Consider the following 18,399-nt stretch of genomic DNA (forward strand, 5'->3'; position numbering starts at 1 on the left):
AAAAAAAAAAGACACACAGACCTTCAGCGCCCTGTGTGTCTCCGTTCGTCCTCGTTTCATGCACTGTGAAAAATTGAATTACGCGGCATCAACTAGCCAACGCTCAACCTTCGTGAAGCCACATACGTTTTCGCTTCAGAAAGGAAAGGAGCCTTGAGATAAATTAAGCCTGTTCACACAATACGCCTGTTTCCAGTTGTTTCACGAGACGGCGAGAGACGAAACTCCATGTTTTTGTCCTTGCTGGGCTCAAGGAAGATGAGGGCCCGGAGACCTGCGCTGCCGGAGCCACCATTCCTGAAGCAGCGGCCAGACCTTAAGTCACGGCAGTGTCTTCGGCCAGCTGGATTGCACATAGTCATTAAGGTTGAGAACTGGGCTAGTTGGCGACTGATCATTCATCATACTGCACTACACCATACCATGATACAGTGCACTACCTCACCATATACTTATTCGTACTACTTCACCTGTGCCCCGCCGCGGTGGTCTAGTAGCTAAGGTACTCGGCTGCTGACCCGCAGGTCACGGGATCGAATCTCGGCTGTGGCGGCTGCATTTTCGATGGAGGCGGAAATGTTGTAGGCCCGCGTGCTCAGATTTGGGTGCACGTTAAAGAACCCCAGGTGGTCAAAATTTCCGGAGCCCTCCACTATGGCGTCTCTCATAATCATATGGTGATTTTGGGACGTTAAACCCCACATATCAATCAACTACTTCACCGGTATACTACGTCACCATATTTGGTATAAAGTCCACAGTAGGTTATCCGGGAACGCATTTGCAAGTATACTGCATCCCACTGCTCGAACATGGTTATCTCAAATGCAAGGTTGGCTCTGTGTGGTGTCTGTGTCGCTGCGGAACATGCCCTGATAATGGGGTTCAGGTTGGCGCGAGCCGCCCCACAACTTTTCAGAGTGGCATTCAGTGTCATCCAGTGTTATTATACGATGAATTGTTTCAATACAAGTGCCGTAATGCAATTTTTCCTGTCCTTTGTGTTTTACAGGTGGACACGGTGGATGCAGAGGGCGCGACAGAGGCTCACCCTTCTCCCTCCTTTTCTTCTCCCAACACCTCTCTCTCCCTCTCTCACTCTGCATTTTATTCACTTGTCTTCGTATTCAAGAACGTGTCTCCTCCTGTGCGCCGACGCACACTTCTTTATAGAGAGTTAACACTAATATTCCGTTAAGCTTTAAGAAGGAAACAAAAAGTACCGAAAAGATGGCTGGCTGAATGCACCTTCAAACCAGAATTCACGTTAACCCGGTACATGTTAACCGCGTGCTTCCGCAATTACACCCCGAGCCCCAACGTAAACTATGCGATGATAGAGAAGCCATCTTTGAGTATTAACTCCAGATTTACGACATAGTCCGAAAGAAGTCGAGAGTTCGGCGAAATCCTGACTGACCCGGGAAAGACAGTGACAAAGGAAACACAGTGACGTCAAAAAAAATATATTTTTTTTAAAAGACGTTTCGTTTCTCAGACGAAAGCCTTGTTCACACTCTCCCTCTCTCTAATTATGACCAGCCTTGGCAGACCAAAGTGTTTCACCCACTGCACCCACCGTATTATACAGTGGACGCGGGTGAGCCACTTTGGTCTGCCAACGCTGGCCTTAACGAGAGAGAAATAGAGAGTGCCCAAGGCTCCGGTGTGAGCCTTGGACACTCTCACCCTACTTCAACAGTTCAAACGACCCAACTTCAACAGTTCAATTATACTTCACTTGTATGGCACCGTGTCCTTATGCGCGTGTCCCTGCAAACTTTGCCTGGCGTCGCTGTACAATGTAACAAATCGGTCGTTGTTTTATCGTTGTCCGCAGCTGCAACAACAAAGATGTCAGAAGCGGTCGATGTCTTGCTGCTTTTATTTTTAACCTTCTTTTGTTTTTCCGGTCGCCCGGTTCAAGCGTTCGCGATTGCGACACTAGAAACGGCCCGTTGCCATGGAGCGGTAGTGTTAATGTTCGCTGCACCTTTCGCGTTTCGTTGCGAAATCAGCCGCCGCCGCCGCACAAGGGGCTGCCGGACAGCCTCTCGTAGTGCCGCAAAGGAGGCGCGACTGCGGCTACGCTTGCTCTAAGACACAGAGCGCTATAAAACGCACGCAGCGTTTTCGTAAACTCATAACGCTCCCTTTATGCATTCGCCTAAATCTTTTCTAAGCTGAAAGCCGTCTTCTTGCACCTACCAGTCCACGCATCGATCTTCTCTCACACCCCGTCCGAAACCTTTGTGCGACTAACGTGGTTTTGTATTCCCTCCAGAAAGGCGGGCAGCGCAAGACCACAAGATGTGCTTCTCGCACATCTTGTGGTCTTGCGCTGCCTACGTAATCGGACCACCGCTGAGAACACGGCAATGGCATGACATTTTTGTTATTTATTTACTTCCAATACTTTCAAAGGTCCTTGTTTAGAGGTTTTACAAGAGGAATTGGCAACAATTTACACAAGGAATCAGCAATTTAACGAAGGACATGTTTCACAGCACCTCCTTTCAAAAGTATCGAGCTGGAGTGTTGCACGGTCCTGACAGATAGAATGTTCCAGTACCTTGACATGCACACGAAGAAGGAAGATCAGTGTGAACGGCTTTGGTGCGTTTAGGTCAACCAAAATGACCGGCGATGAGCTGTAATCCTCACAAATAAGCGAGCGGTAGCGCGATGAAACTTATGAAAAATAGAAAGTGGACGATGATATCCGCCTTCCCGTGAAGTCACGTTATGTGGCGTCTTAATGGCGCCATGATGACGTAGTGACTTTGGGGTACTTGTGACGCAGTGATGACATCGCATGGAAACGTCATCACGTTATATATATTTATTTGCATCCTTCGAGTTGACACCGGCGGCCAGTGTTCGTATTTGATGAGACATCTGTGGCTCTACTTAGCCTCAATTATGAAGAAATGATTTCATTAAGTTGTTATGTTACAATGCATCTCCATTACAGACGTCTGCGCCAATATTGGTAGACTGGTAGACAACCACTGCATTTATACTGCTCAACGTGAGGAAAAACTTACCAGCACTAGCTGGCAAGAGTAATCGTTGAGCCAACACAGCTGTAAAGCTTGCCCGCAGTTAACCAACAATAGAAGCCAGTTTTGACAAACCTCGGCTTATGCTAGCAGTATGCAAGCAAATGAGAAAATTGATTTCGATAACGAATTGCGCTTATCGACAACTTGATCCATCACCCCAAATATGGGTGAAAGAGCCACTGCGAAATCTTTTCGAAAGATTTAGTTCCCGGGAAATGTGAGGGCAGGGGAGAGTTGGGTGGGAGGATAAACACACTTGATTGAAAAGAACATGGATTTCGCATTTGAGGTGTCGCAGCTGAATTCTTAAGAGAGCACGCGAGTTCAATTTTTCGTACTTCTTTAGAGAGAGAAAAAAAAACGTACACGCGCACTCTAAGTATATGTCCGCCCCCGCTGAAGTCCTGTGACGTGTTTCTGTGTCTTTATGTACTTTGAGAAATCGCTTAACAGTCAGGGTCGCTGGAGCCAACGTAACTAAATATATTGCGTTGTCGTCATGAGTCACCCAGGTTTGTACATGTCGAACTTGTACGACGAAACAGCGCCGGATTGAACGATGAAACAGATTACTGTTAGTCACCTCAGCGCCCTGTTGATGTTCTCTCGCCTTCGTCTGGTACCGCGCTCTTTCGTCGTTCAAGTACTTGATCTCCTCTTGAGAAAGAGCGACTCCTGCAAGTTTCGAAATACCCTTCATGGGGATGAAGTCTCCGAGTTCCCTACACTCGTCTGTTTTGTTTCGCATGCGCGCGTGTGTAGTGTGTGTTCCACGTCTATCCAACCTCTTTGCGTACGCTACTTCCTTGACTGCCCTCCTCCCGATCACGTGGTTCGAGCGGGTGAGCATGCTGGTCATCCTGCTGAACTGCGTCACGCTCGGCATGTACCAGCCGTGCGCGGACGACGGCTGCGTCTCGGCCCGATGCCGCCTGTTGCAGGTGTTCGACGACCTCATATTCGCCTTCTTCGCCATCGAGATGACCATCAAGGTGCTCGCCATGGGACTGCTAGGACGCAGCGCGTACCTGGCCGAGGCGTGGAACCGCCTCGACTTCTTCATCGTCATCGCCGGGTAAGAAGAGTAGTTCACTATCTATCTATCTATCTATCTATCTATCTATCTATCTATCTATCTATCTATCTATCTATCTATCTATCTATCTATCTATCTATCTATCTATCTATCTATCTATCTATCTATCTATCTGTCTGTCTGTCTGTCTGTCTGTCTGTCTGTCTGTCTGTCTGTCTGTCTGTCTGTATGTCTGTCTGTCTGTCTGAGTAATCATACCTCGTATTTATTTATTTATTTATTTATTTATTTATTTATTTATTTATTTGTACCCTATAGGCCCGAAACCATTACATAGAGGCGGGGAGGGGATGCCAATTTATGAATAATACAGCGTAGCACAAGTTTAAAACAGACATCTAAGATGGTATGTATGTGGCTAAAAGCGTTGGATGCCACTTTTTGGGCCACAGACAGACAGACAGACAGACAGACAGACAGACAGACAGACAGACAGACAGACAGACAGACAGACAGACAGACAGACAGACAGACAGACAGACAGACAGACAGACAGACAGACAGATAGACAGACAGATAGATAGATAGATAGATAGATAGATAGATAGATAGATAGATAGATAGATAGATAGATAGATAGATAGATAGATAGATAGATAGATAGATAGATAGATAGATAGATAGATAGATAGATAGATAGATAGATAGATAGATAGATAGATAGATAGATAGATAGATAGATAGATAGATAGATAGATAGATAGATAGATAGATAGATAGATAGATAGATAGATAGATAGATAGATAGATAGATAGATAGATAGATAGATAGATAGATAGATAAGCAACGCCCACATAACGCAGGGCCCTGGAGTACGTTCTGGACGTGGGCAACATCAACCTGTCGGCGATCCGCACCATTCGTGTGCTGCGTCCCCTGCGGGCCATCAATCGCATCCCGAGCATGCGCATCCTGGTGATGCTGCTGCTAGACACGCTGCCCATGTTGGGCAATGTGCTGCTGCTCTGCTTCTTCGTCTTCTTCATCTTCGGCATCGTCGGCGTCCAGCTGTGGGCCGGCCTGCTGCGACAGCGCTGCTACCTCGTACTTCCCGACGACAACATCTCGATACCAAGGTATGAGACTCGCTAGCCTCGCACTGAACTATACGTGCGCAAGATTACGCTTAGCTCTCAAGGATGAGTTTACGGAGTAGGTACTTAGGTGACGCATTACAACGTCGTCCGACAGTCGAAAAGTGAGCCAGATTCCGAGATTCGGGCAATTATCATTTGAAACAACGAACTTATGTATACAACACAGTCACTGCGACTCGTCATATAGATATGTGGGCTGGACCTGTTGAGGACAGGTTCACTTAAGTTGTCTCTCTCCTCTTGCCAAGTACAATAAAAGGCGATATATATATATATATATATATATATATATATATATATATATATATATATAATGAGATATAACAGACAGTAATGCCAAGGAATGTACAGGGGAAGTTATTAACATTAATGGAATGTAAGTAAGAAGAAAGAAAAGTGGATGAAAAAATTACCAACTGTAATTTTTTCATCCACTTTTCTTTCTTCTTACTTACATTCCATTAATGTTAATAACTTCCCCTGTACATTCCTTGGCATTACTGTCTGTTATATCTCATTATTATTGTGTTAAAAACACGAAAAAACGAGCCCTTAGGTATACACTTCTTTCCCTTATATATATATATATATATATATATATATATATATATATATATATATATATATATATATATATATATATATATATATATATATGGAGCCAATGATTAGTGGAGATCAGGACGTAACACACTGGCAAGCGGGGTCTCAACATATATCCTCTTGACAGCTCAATTCCTTGGCTGAGGCAATGTGAGGAAAATTAAAATTATAAACGTCGCAAATATAATGCAATTTCGCTACGCGAATTATACCCAGTGAGTGCTATTTCCTCGCTATTCTTGCTCGGAAGTCGAGAGGCTCGAGTCTACGCTTCGTAAGGCAAGAGGGGCCTCAGCACACGCGGCGCTAATTTACTCAGATCGTCCGTCACGCCTTCTAACGGGCGCCAGCAGCCGCGTTCGTTTCGATTGATTTGATTGATTTATTTGTGGGGTTTAACGTCCCAAAACCACCATTTGATTATGAGAGACGCCGTAGTGGAGGGCTCCGGAAATTTTGACCACCTGGGGTTCTTTAGCGTGCACCCAAATCTGAGCACACGGGCCTACAACATTTCTGCCTCCATCGGAAATGCAGCCGCCACAGCCGGGAATCGAACCCGCGACCTGCAGGTCAGCAGCCGAGTGCCTTAGCCACTAGACCACCGCGGCGGGGCAGCCGCGTTCGTTTCGGAAAGCTCCGCGCAAGCTGGAGAAGTACCACCCCACTCTCGCACGCTCTATGAAGTTTTTCAGTATAACCCCCGTATTCACAAACGCTCCTCGACTCGACTTTCACCCTTCACTTGACAGGGTTGAGCACTGCGCCACCGCTCGGCTGAAAATGACGCTGCGCTACTCAAGAATCGCCGCAGATTATCACTGATATGCAGTGACCTGCCGTGCCTAGAGACGGCGCTCCCATCGGTTTTCGGGGGTCACTCGGCTTTCTGGGGGTTCGGCTAAAAAGGGTTACCCTCGCCTGGGAAGGACCCTTGCGTCCCTTCCAGAGCGCGCCAGTTTTTCATCGTCGCAAGGCACCGTAGGGACCCCTCCCCCCGATTTCGCCCCTCTCCGTCTGTTTCCAGTTCAGTGCAGTGCAGCGAAGGCTACAGTAAGCGCGACGATCACTCAGCCATCACGATCAAATGAACGTGCTATGCAATTGCATATCCATAAAGACTGCACTGAAGATTGTGCAATGACGTGAAAACGCACCACACTTTATGCACCGACTGTTGCAAGGTTAAGAGAGGGTTATTATAGGACCAGAATTCTCGCTTCATGCACGTAGAACAGTGAGGTCACCGCGACACGCAAGGCGCGCTAAAACCCGGCAGTTTTACGCGCAGAGTCGAATTGGAGGTTCCCGACTACCGTCGAAGACGGGCCGAGTCGCTTCAAATCTAATTCGTACATGTGTCATGGAAACGTTTTGGACAGTGTGAAAGATTGCGACTATTGTTGGATGCCTCAATCATATTTGTGCCGAAAGGTTATTTTCACGCTGTGTTCTAGATCTTGTCCCACTGTACACTCGGTTAAACTACGAGAAACAGAATTTCCACGCAGTCTTTTATGCGGCGGTCGTGTAAGAGAAAGGCTCGTGCAAGGATCGCCGAAGTTGAAATAAAACGCAAAATGCGTTTTTTTTATATCGTGTTCGATACTCACTCGTGCCTTAATACGGGAGCGCAAGAAAAAAAACAGTAAAAATGTAATACGAGGCAACAGTATTTAACATACTCCTCGTCAAGGGATTCCACTTAATGACGAAAAGCGCAACTGAGCACAACGAGCGGAACAGTGGAACAATACCGGGAATAAGATCAACGCTACGACGAAAGAAAAAAACGCGATATTAAAGTAGTTTTCACGGCACTGTAACAAACCTGTGAAATTCAAAACAACAAACATTTTCGAGATATCGCTAGATATACTCTCTCAAGTCTCCTCCTTCCTTCCCCACAAAGGTATCCTGCCGAAACCAACGAGGAGGAAACTGTTCTAAATGGCCACCAGGGCGGCGCAGCGATCACCTTGTCGTCTGTATATACAAACCAAAACCAACGCCTCCTCTAAACAATGCCTGGGGAATAGCTCGCGCTCCCAGCGGAGTTGGCCTGCCTTCAGTTTTGAGCAAGCGCCGCGCGGTGGCGCTCGCGACCGAGACTTATCACGGCAGCGGGCGGTACCAGCTAAGCGTTTTTCATCTGCGGCCCATAGGGGCGCGTCAGTCGAGAATTGCTCGAGACCTGCAACTGTGCACCACTGTTTCTGAGGCTATGCAAAGTGTTGCGTTGTTGCACCGTCCGCCACAAGTGACGCTAGCGACCGAGAACATTTTCAGAATGAATGAGGGAAAGGGTGTGGCAGCTGTTTTTCTTCTCATGCGGCAGGCATCTTCCTAGAGGAGGCGTTGCCAAAACTGACCTGCCGCACAGGCGACAGCAATTCGCTGTTCGGCCAACGCATCACGCGCATGATACGGAAAAGTGGGTTGCGGCTGAGAAAAGAGGCGATACTTGCAGCAGCGCATCGTTGTGAGCCGGGCCGTTATGGCACGTAAGGGAACAGAAGATGCACTCGCGCACCGGGAAAAGGTGGCAACGAAAAGGAGGTTGGCAACTCTGGTTCCTGAAGTGCGCGCCATTCCGGAGGAGCACAAAGAGGCGGGGCGCGCAGGCCTGTGATGGCGCTATGTGAGACGTATAGAGAGAAGGCAGGGAGGAAAACGGAGGCGCCGTCATAATTTCGCAAAGCTCATATTTCGGCGGCGGCCGCCGTGCTAGTTACGTCAGACGCCGCCGCCAGGCAGCGCCACCTCGATTGCTTTCGGTTACGTCTCCCTTACTTCCGCCGCTGCGGTTGCTATAGTGACCGGGGTGTGGCTGCACATTGCCACAGCATCACGTATATATATAGCTGCTGCTCGCTTGACGGCGGCGACTGTGGTGTATACGCGTATGGCACGTTCGAGTGGTGGTAGTGGTTGGTTTGCCGAGAGGAGAGGAACCTTCTTCACTTCTGTGCAACTTTGGCTGCGGATGCGTTCAATACTTGCTCGTTCATGTTGCCTCTAAGCAGACATCCTGCCCACGTACGTGTTGCTCTTGGAAAAACCGCGATTGCGAGCATCGTTAGCAAAACCGTTCGGCAAGAGAATGAACGAGCGAGCTGGTGCACACAACAATGTATCCAGTTGAGCACACAACAATGTATCCAGTTATTATTATTTTGCCCACACGAAATTAAGGAGGACGGAAGTTTGCGTGTGTGAACGGAGAGAGTTGATGGAAGGGAAAGGAACTGGGCGTTGTGATTATCGCAGTCTTATTTATTTCACAGTATTCTCGAGTGCGGGGGGGGGGGGGGGGTGCTAGTTTTTTGTGAAAATAGTGTTAAAACCACGCGGAGACAACTGGACGAATAACATACGGGAGGCAGTGCTGCGTGGTGCTGTACGTTCTTTGTTCTCCAGTTATCTGGGCTGTCTTGCTATTACGTTTGTCTATTTCGCGGGGCGACAAAACGTTCAGCGAGCTAGTTGGTGACCGTTCGTAGTACAAGGGTGTGGTTACACACAGCGACCCCCTACCACGCATAGATATGGTGTTTGGGACTCTGGGACAAAGAGACGGTATTTTTTTTTTCAAAATTTCATTTCCTCGAATGGCTATTGGCAGATTTCAATGCATGGGCAGTCGAAGGCTTTCACTACATTCCAGTCGTCTTCCGGGTTGCAACAATTCAGGTTTACCCCTTTCGCATCAAGACCAAACCCACAGAGCTCACTATAGACTCGTGAGACCAGTGGCTGAGGGAATGCCTAAGATATATCAATACATTGAAGCTGGTGTTTAGACGCCACTCACACATGAGATGAACTCGCTGCAACGCTTGCCAAGTGTCTACGCCACGACAAAAGAGTTTAAGAATAATCATTCGACGTGCCAGAGCTTATGTATTATACGCGCTGCAATGTAGCTCCGTGACTGAACGTCGGCTGCAGCTGGTTGCTATTGCCAGCCACTGTGGTCACGTTCAAACTAGGTCCGAATCTAAATAAATGCTGCTTCTTAGACAGAGGTGCAGTTAAAGACCTTCCTACTGGAAAAGTCTTCTGGAAGACTTCACGATGCCATCGCTGATACGTTCAGGGAAATATTTAAAGCCCCTGAACAGGGGTCGTCTCTGGAGCTGGCATTTCCACTAGCGGTCTTGTCAAGACGAGGCCGTTTTTTGGAAACGGTGGCGCCAGCGACACCTCATCCTTGATAATTTTTTTTTGTCCCTTCAAGCATGTTCACTCTAAGAAAAAGTCCTGTAACACTTTTCTTTTGTTTTTACAGCCTTCACTTGCCACGTATTATACGGCTCTCTCCAAGACACACAATCTTTTTTTTTTTTGAGTGACATTGTACTCTCTTCTGAGAAAGGTGCAACCCAGAGGAGAGTTGACGTGCATGTTAATTATAAAAAGTCAGGACTGTCTGAAAGGAGTCAGATGTACTCTTTCTTTTTTTAGAGTGCATTGTCATCTGAACGTTTGCCTTGTTTCAATTTCCAGTAGTTTGAAGGAAATATTGCGCTCATTTCTGAGCAATGAATGCTCCAATCAGTGTGATTATATAGGTAAAACAAGCGACCCTAGTTGAAGGACCCCTGACAGCAAACGTTTTGTTTGCAAGTTCTCCTAATCCTGATTTTAGCTTTATGTCTGGTTATCCCGCCACTGAATTGCAAATTCTCTAGCTCATCATGTAATTAATGCTAGCGTCATTATAGAGAACAATTTTGCGTCAGCTCGAACTGCTTGCCTAATACCATAAGAAACTAGCGCTTTCCAGCGGGGAGCACCAGCGACTACTTGCGCTCAAGCTGCGGTGACACTGAACGGGCCGTTTTCAAATCCGGGGACCCGGGCGCGGTGAAGAATGAGACAATGGGGGTACTTTGACCGTGTCCCTCTCAGTAAAGGGAAATCAATCCTGGTATAGGCAGCCAAAACCACCTTGAGAGCAGTCCGATAACAGATCGAGAAGGGTCCTCGCCGGGTGCCCCCCGCCAGTCAAGCTATTGTGCGCGCTCCACAAATGTTCTCTGACGTCGGCAATAGTCGAGTTACTCGCGGAACGTCACAGGGAGCCTTGCTGTACGTCATACTCGTGGCGATTTCGCGAGGCACTGTCAAATCAGATGAGCACACTTGCTCAGTTTAAAACCGAATTAAAATATCCATACTCTAACGTCCGGCACTGATAATCGGTAAGAAGTGCCAGCGCGTAAAGGGCAAGCAGCACAAACATATTCAGGTTTCAATTTTGGTGTCATGGGTTCTTCAAGCTGTATTCGACACGCAAGAACGAAAGTCAAAGGAAGGAAACGCGGCGCGAAACTATGTGGCGCCCCATTCTTTGGCTTTCGATCATTTGTGTCGGTTACGCTGTAGCCACAATAGGCCTTTTAAATGCGAATGCATTTCTTGGGATATGTCAGGCATCCGGCGTTGTTTGCGGCGTCCGCGCGCAGGCAGGTGTTATCTCTTCGCTTTTATTCCCTCTCCCATAGCAACAGCTGCGGGCGCACGCGCTTATCCTCGCCCTTAGCAACCGGAGCATGTGGTGCGAGAGAGTGTAGAAGAGGGAATGTGCAGCGGTTCGCCATTCCTTCTCTCGCCCTTCCTCTCTCTCTCCTCTCTGCGCCCCACTCTCCCGTCCGCTCGCACCTGACTCTCAACCGTTCGCTGGCTGGGCGCCTCTCAAGGACATCCGGAAATGTGTGCTCGAGACGCAGCTCTGAAACGCCAACGCCGAGCCGAGAACGCTGGTGTCCCACTCTCCCGTCCGCTGGCTCCTCAATCTGTATACAGTTCCCAGTCGGGGCGCATCTCAAGGCGATGGCGGTGAAGGCGAATGTCTGACGGCAACGGTTCCCTCTCTCGGTGCAAGAAATGCATTCGCATTCCCTCACGACTCCCTTCGGGGAGGTGGGGGCATTTTTTTTTTCCTTTAGACATGGCCTCCGAGAATGCGCAACAGCAGGTTCCTGCCAGCGTGCAATCTCAGAGGCCATGCTTTAGAGTGAGAAGTTTGCGAATTACGCACCAGGGGACGCCTGGTGCACTGTCTGTGTGTGTGATGCCGCTGATTCCGTGTGTGTATTTGCTCGCAGTGCGTCTTCTCATTCCACCTCTTTGCAGGAGTATCAGCCCGTTTTATGTGGAGAGGGTCAAAGCGTTTAAGTAAGCAGCGTTCTTTTGAGAATGCCATTTTGTGGCTGCCGGCTCGTGTGCATCTGTGTGTGTCAAGTGATGCGCTTCGCTCGATCTGTTTGCGTGTCTATCCAGGACTGAACGGGGTGGTCTGAACCACCGCCGACGTACGTACGTGACTCACTGCATGTGATGCTTGTCATACTTTCTTGCCGTCTAACATGCGTGGCACAATCGTCCTTTTTTTTCTGAAATGAAGCGGTGTTACGCGTATGAGCCGCAACTTCTCAATTTAACCGGTACACTTTCCAAGCTAATGCCGCCGAGTCGCGTGGAATGACGTTCTATGTGAGAAAGCTAACCCTCCTATAACATGCCACAATTTGAAAAGCAGAAAATTGTTAAGCGCCCTTTGGCAGTCACCTCAGACACTTAAGGTTCTCACCTGAGGGGAGGGGGGAAGTGACGTCACCTTCCACGGCCACGCGACGAGAAAGCCAACCCGCGAACGTGTAGTGTACCGTAATATGTAAAATGGTAGATAATGTTGCAAGCTTCATAAAAAACAAACAGAAGGTAATCATCACTGTATCAAAGCTAGAACGAATTCATGACGTCTGCTTCGGAAATGGAACTACGCCTGCATGCCGTCATACCACGAGACGAAAATCTTTAGGTGTACCAGAAGAGGCACCTACTTAACCAATGACGAACGTTTGCTAACGGTGTCTTCGGGTCATAAATGGTTGCTATTTTCTCACATGACGACCTGCGTTCGCGCGTGCCATTGCTGCGACATGCGCGAACCAACCGTTCTTCTCTGCTTTCATTCACTAACACTATAACCACGTGCTCTCTGCTTTTATTCACTAATACTATAACCACGTGCTGTCTTGTAACTAACTTCCCCGCGTGCATCAGTGAATGCGTCTAACCCTTCACGTAACTTGGATACAGTGCAGTGAGCAGAAAGTGTCCTAAATCAAACAGTAACCCGGCGATGTGAACGTCGTGTCACTTACTCGGCATTATCGCTTCTGTACCGCTGTTTTTTTTTTTGGCCGAAGCATGACACTGGAACTAATCAATCTAGTTGCCTATAAGAGTAACTACTGATTTGCTTGGCACTACCCGCCTGCTCACTGGCAATGCCCTTTTTACTCCGTCTCTTGTGACGGCTGCTAACCCAGACCCATATCGCATCATCCACACTTTTTTGTATACGTGAATTAAAAGTCTCTGTTTTTCCTCTGTGTTCTCCCTCGTGCATTATAGGGACGCTGATGGTATTCGTCTCCAGAAACTTTTAAACTCGGATGTTGTCGACGCACTCTGGGCCCCAGTAATGTGGTTACAACCTTACAACCAGTCAAACAATCCGTCCAAAGCGAACTACACGCATAAAAAAAACTTGGCGAGACAAAAGATGGAGCGGACAGGGCTCATCCTATCAAATTTTCGTCCCCGTAGTTGCGCCTCAACTTTAGGTCGTTATTTTTGCTACTGACATATTGCCTTGTATAGTAGGCTCAATAAAAAGTCCAAAGAACGTCGGCCACGTAGGTGCCATATTGCTCAAAGAGGCAAACAAACGCCCCTTGCGTTATGGTTAGACAATTTCGTAGATAAAGATAAGAGCTTTCGAGATAAGTCGCGAACTGATTACGCTGAGATTTTTAAGCAGGTTTTGTACGCATACTGAAAACGTGTCTGTGTCATCCGCAGGAGCGGGAAGCCACACTCGGTTTCCGTCCGTGTAGTCATCGGCCTTGATTGATTTATATGTGGAGTTTAACGTCCCAAAACCACAATATGATTATGAGAGACGCCGTAGTGAAGGGCTCTGGAAATTTCGACCGCCTGGGGTTCTTTAACGTGCATTCAAATCTGAGCACACGGGCCTACGACATTTCCGCCTCCATCGGAAATGCAGCCGCCGCAGCCGGGATTCGATCCCGCGACCTGCGGGTCAGCAGTCGAGTACCATAGTTACTAGACCACCGCGGCGGGGCGCAGTCATCAGCCTGCCCGCCAGTGAGTACAAGAACTCTAGAAAATAGTACTAAAATATGCAGCGAGTTTAGTTAGCCTCCCGCAAAACGAGAATCGCCAGCACTCTCTTGTTTACTGTGTAGGAGGGGTGTTCCGCCTCCGGAAGGTGTCCATGGTGGTATAAAACTTTGGAACTCTGCAGCATTCTCTTCTCGCATGAGGATGCTCACAGGCATGCACTAATAAGCGCGCACTCCACGCTGACATCGCGAGCCAGTCGGCCTTCGGGCAACATTGCAAAGTGCGCGAGCAGGATTAATATTTTTTTTTTTTTTTTGTCGCGAAGCCAACCAGCTTCCCCGCTTCAGTCATCTAGGCGGGGCCTGTATCCGACTGTGGCTTTCTTTGCCGTTGGAGACATGTTTCCGGTACAGTCACACGAGGGAGGACACAGGATGAAATCAAACGTTGGAGTCAAAGCATGACCAGGGTTGGGGGCATTAGGGTTATTGTATATGCAACATTTATGTAGCATACACAGCAAATCTATTTATACAGTAACTACATATGCTGTTTAAAGGTAGCATATACAGTAACTCAAGGGGGCAGTGCACGTTGCGCCATCTCTCGTCGGCGACAGCGGTGGCATGCCTAACTAGACGGTAAATAGGCTAAATAAAAATGGTGCCTAACGAAAAAAGCTAGTTAACGAAAAAGGACTCCCGGTTTTATACGGACGTTACTTACTTGAGCATTCTGTTACGGTTGCAATGTCACACCGCAAACTCCATGGCTTCCCAGGGTGCTTAATAATTTACAGTGGGGTCTCCCAGGTTTCCTATGGGCAGTGCTCCATTGTCCTGGGAAGCCATTTATTCTTTATTCAATAATTACCCCGCTTAGCCCGAAGGCGCTGCAGCAGGGGGGTTACAATGTCGAGAAAAACACATCTTCATTAATACAGCACACTTGTTCATTTGATAAGTGATTCCATTCTGTTATGGAACGAACAAAAAACGAATTCGCATACAAATTAGATCTGGTACGGTACTCTAAAATCTTGAAACAATGATCATTTCGCGAAAAGATATAATGAGGACTGTGAAGGTACTTTTCTTTTCGAATGCCGGTTTTACCATGAAATATTTGGTACATTCGTTTTATAGTTCGACAATAACTTTACAAGATTGTTCACGTATGTTCTGTATAAAACCGAGAGTCATTTTTGGTAACCATATCCTTTTACGTCAGATATAATTTTTTCTCGCCCATTTCCCGTTCAGTTACGTCAAGACGCAGTTGTTGCTACCGAGAGAAGGAGAACGTACAGATGTCCCCCAATCTTGAGAATGCTGCACGAAACGCCCTCGTAAATGTGAAGGGAGTCTTTGAGCGTGCTTCTAATGGTGCTTTTCATTTCTTTTCCCACCGTCGGTTGTTGCGCAGTCCGATATCATCGTACTACCAGGGTCTGGACGCCGAGAAGGACTTCATCTGCAGCACGGAAAAGGACAACGGGATGCACCGATGCAACGGACTGCCCCCGCTTGTCCTGCCCTCGGGTCTGATCTGCAACGCGTCGGCGCAGCCGCACAGCGCCAACGCGCCCACCAACGTGTCCTGCGTCAACTGGAACCAGTACTACACGAATTGCACGGCGGGGGACAAGAACCCCTTCCAGGGGTCCATCTCCTTCGACAATATCGGCCTAGCCTGGGTCGCCATATTCTTGGTGAGGCTAAAAGAAAACCTCGATCGTCGTTCTTTCCACCTTACGTACTCTTAAAGCATGTCCGTACCTGGCCTAGACTCGGTCTCCATATTCTTTTTGGGCCCATATAAAAACATCGATCGTTGTTCTCTCTCTCTCTGCCCAACGGATTATTAAAGCAAGTGCAACTCGCTGTACGCGGATTACCGGAACACCAGAGTTGTGGGGCTCCCGTTTATTGCGACGGTTATTACCGCTATTTTCATTTAGGCCTACCGGTCCTTCGTACGGTGTTCATAAACGAACCCGGCAGACAGCTTCTTTATAACCCATCCCCCCCCCCCCCCCGTTTTTGGGTTGTTGAAACCTGTCTGTACACGGCCTGCTGTTTGAGGATTACCAAAACACCTGAGCCGTTAGGCTCAGGCTTAGCGCGGCGGTCACTGCAAGTGTTATTGTCGTTTGTTTAGGTTCAGCGTGTTTTCGCGGGCTCAGTTCCAACAGTCTCTGCAGACAGCTTTCTGTTCGCTCTTCGATTTTTCGCGCATTTTCAAGGTGGGAAGATCGGTGAACGAAAAGCAGTCTGCAACTATCTGCACGCGTTAAAAACGCTCTGATTCCTGGTCGTAGCGTAGGTCATTTCGCTCTTTGCCAACGTAAGACCAGGAACGCTTCTGGTGTTGCTCTCTGGCACAGTCCGCCAAATGCGGCATGAAAAAAAAAGGGGGGGTGGGACGAGTCCGAGTGACACCAGCACGTTAGAACAAAGAACCACAACTTTTGGAGAATTTTCCTCAAGTGCATGATAAACAACGAACTTATGAGTCAAGTTTGTCGCAAGTAATAGGACATTTATTTGCAGTGTTAAGAATGGTGTTCTTTTTTTTTCCGGCTCAATCGTAAACAGAACGTTTACGCGTAAACGACTGAAACTCGCGTTTCGATTGAGCGTATGGGAAACTGATCAGGAAGATAAAGATCTAATTTATTGGTGTCCAAAGCTCACTGCTGTTACGACGCGAGTAATACAAGCTATAAACAAGGAATGGCTGATTGTTACTTTCGTTTCACACCACTAACCGCAAATCAATCCCAAATTCCTACCTCTGTAAGTGCCCTACAGCGATGAATAGGGTGTGGCAGTGAGCGGCTGGATGCGACCAAGCGTATACAACTGCGTATTTCGAAAAGCACAAAAGATGCTTTTTTGTAAAAAGAGTTCACTGCCAGAAACCACACTTTTCTATTTTTGGGGCTGATTTCCCGGATGCCTAGCTTCGTTTTAGCAACGCTGTCCGGATGATCTAATCTGAGTACCCGAATTTCGTTTGGGTTCCCGGATATCTCGCTTTAAGTTCCCGTATGTTCATGTGTGAGTGCCCGGATGAAGGCGCTGGCATATGGCTCAACGGCCGTTCAAGGCAGCCAATAATGAGAGCTAAAAGCACTTTATTTTACATTTAAAAAAAACGAAAGATAGCGGCACTCTTAATTTCTACTTCTCATGTGTTCCCCGCAGGTGATCAGCCTGGAGGGCTGGTCCGACATCATGTACTATGTACAGGACGCACATTCCTTCTGGGACTGGATCTACTTTGTGCTGCTCATTGTGGTGAGTGCAACTCGCAGTGCGCTGACTATCAGTAGTCAAACGCAGCGAAATATTAGCACGCAAGAGAGAGGACATAGGACTCGTACAGCTGCATTTCTACTGCATGTTGTACAAATTCACTCGTACTGTTACTTGTCCTTATTTATTTTGAGGGTAGCCGATATCGCATCACCTATTAGGGAAAACAAAAACTGGGGGACCCTTAAGCTTCGCCTTTAAGAGTTGAACGCGTTAGCGAAATCCGGCCCCTAGTGCGCCCTTCGACCGCTAAGTGCATACTTATTAATATGTTTTGTTACACACACACACACACATACACACACACACACGTGCACACAGTAGATCGTACCAGCGCGCGCTATTATCGCCGAATGGGCTCGTTTTTGTCATGACACCTGTCGAACAAAATGCGTTAAAGGAGCCTTGAAACACTTCTTCAAGTAACCATGGAATTAATTCACTAGAAGAGCTTATTGCCTCTCCAATTCAACACCGCAAAAGTTTTAACAATCCGTTTAGTCCGAGTGGAGTTACAAAGGTTTGTCGCATGCTGCAATTACATTATCTCTTCTCTCGTCCCGACAAAAGCGCTGGAAGCTGAGCAGGAAGGGGTGGCAAGCCCGGCAGGGGCAAGGAAACTACCACGCCTCGTGACCATGCGCACTTATTTTTTCTTCAAATGCGCGGCTTTCTCAGTGTGATCGCGCGCACGTGTGCACTAACAGCGGCCTCCCGCGGCGATCTCTGTAACTTGCTTTTTCGGACCGTGGCCTCCGCGATCAGCTGCCGGCGGCGCGCCGCCGCCGGCAGCAAATCGCAGAGGCCACGTTCGGACAGAGACGCACAGACAATTTTTCGCTCACAACCAACGGGGCCGACGCTGGCGGCGGGATTTCTGCGACATGAGCTCTCTAACGCTATCGCGTTAAAATGGACTGGACAAGCTACGTAATAAGGACAGAAAACGAATCAGTTAGAGCTACAGAACGGATACCAAGAGACGGGGGACGTAGCCGTTCACGAGATAGGGTTCGATGGAGCAACGAAATAACAAAAACGTCGCGGGCAT

The 18,399-nt window shown here is 47.9% G+C and overlaps 1 protein-coding gene across 2 annotated transcripts in view; it reads left to right on the forward strand.

Annotated features, from left to right (window-relative positions):
* Window positions 1-3,706: 3,706 nt before the first annotated feature.
* The window catches only part of Ca-alpha1T (Ca[2+]-channel protein alpha[[1]] subunit T), a 77,454-nt gene continuing 62,761 nt past the window's right edge, over window positions 3,707-18,399 (forward strand). For both annotated transcript variants that reach the window (XM_075868922.1, XM_037430370.2), the window contains exons 1-4: window positions 3,707-4,140; window positions 4,966-5,238; window positions 15,454-15,739; window positions 17,238-17,330. In XM_075868922.1, coding sequence (XP_075725037.1) covers window positions 3,764-4,140; window positions 4,966-5,238; window positions 15,454-15,739; window positions 17,238-17,330 — 1,029 coding nt within the window. In that variant the 5' untranslated portion in view covers window positions 3,707-3,763. The remainder of the gene's footprint in view (window positions 4,141-4,965; window positions 5,239-15,453; window positions 15,740-17,237; window positions 17,331-18,399) is intronic.

The sequence above is a fragment of the Rhipicephalus microplus genome, chromosome 7 (genome assembly GCF_043290135.1).
Source record: "Rhipicephalus microplus isolate Deutch F79 chromosome 7, USDA_Rmic, whole genome shotgun sequence".
Taxonomy (NCBI): Eukaryota; Metazoa; Arthropoda; class Arachnida; order Ixodida; family Ixodidae; genus Rhipicephalus; species Rhipicephalus microplus.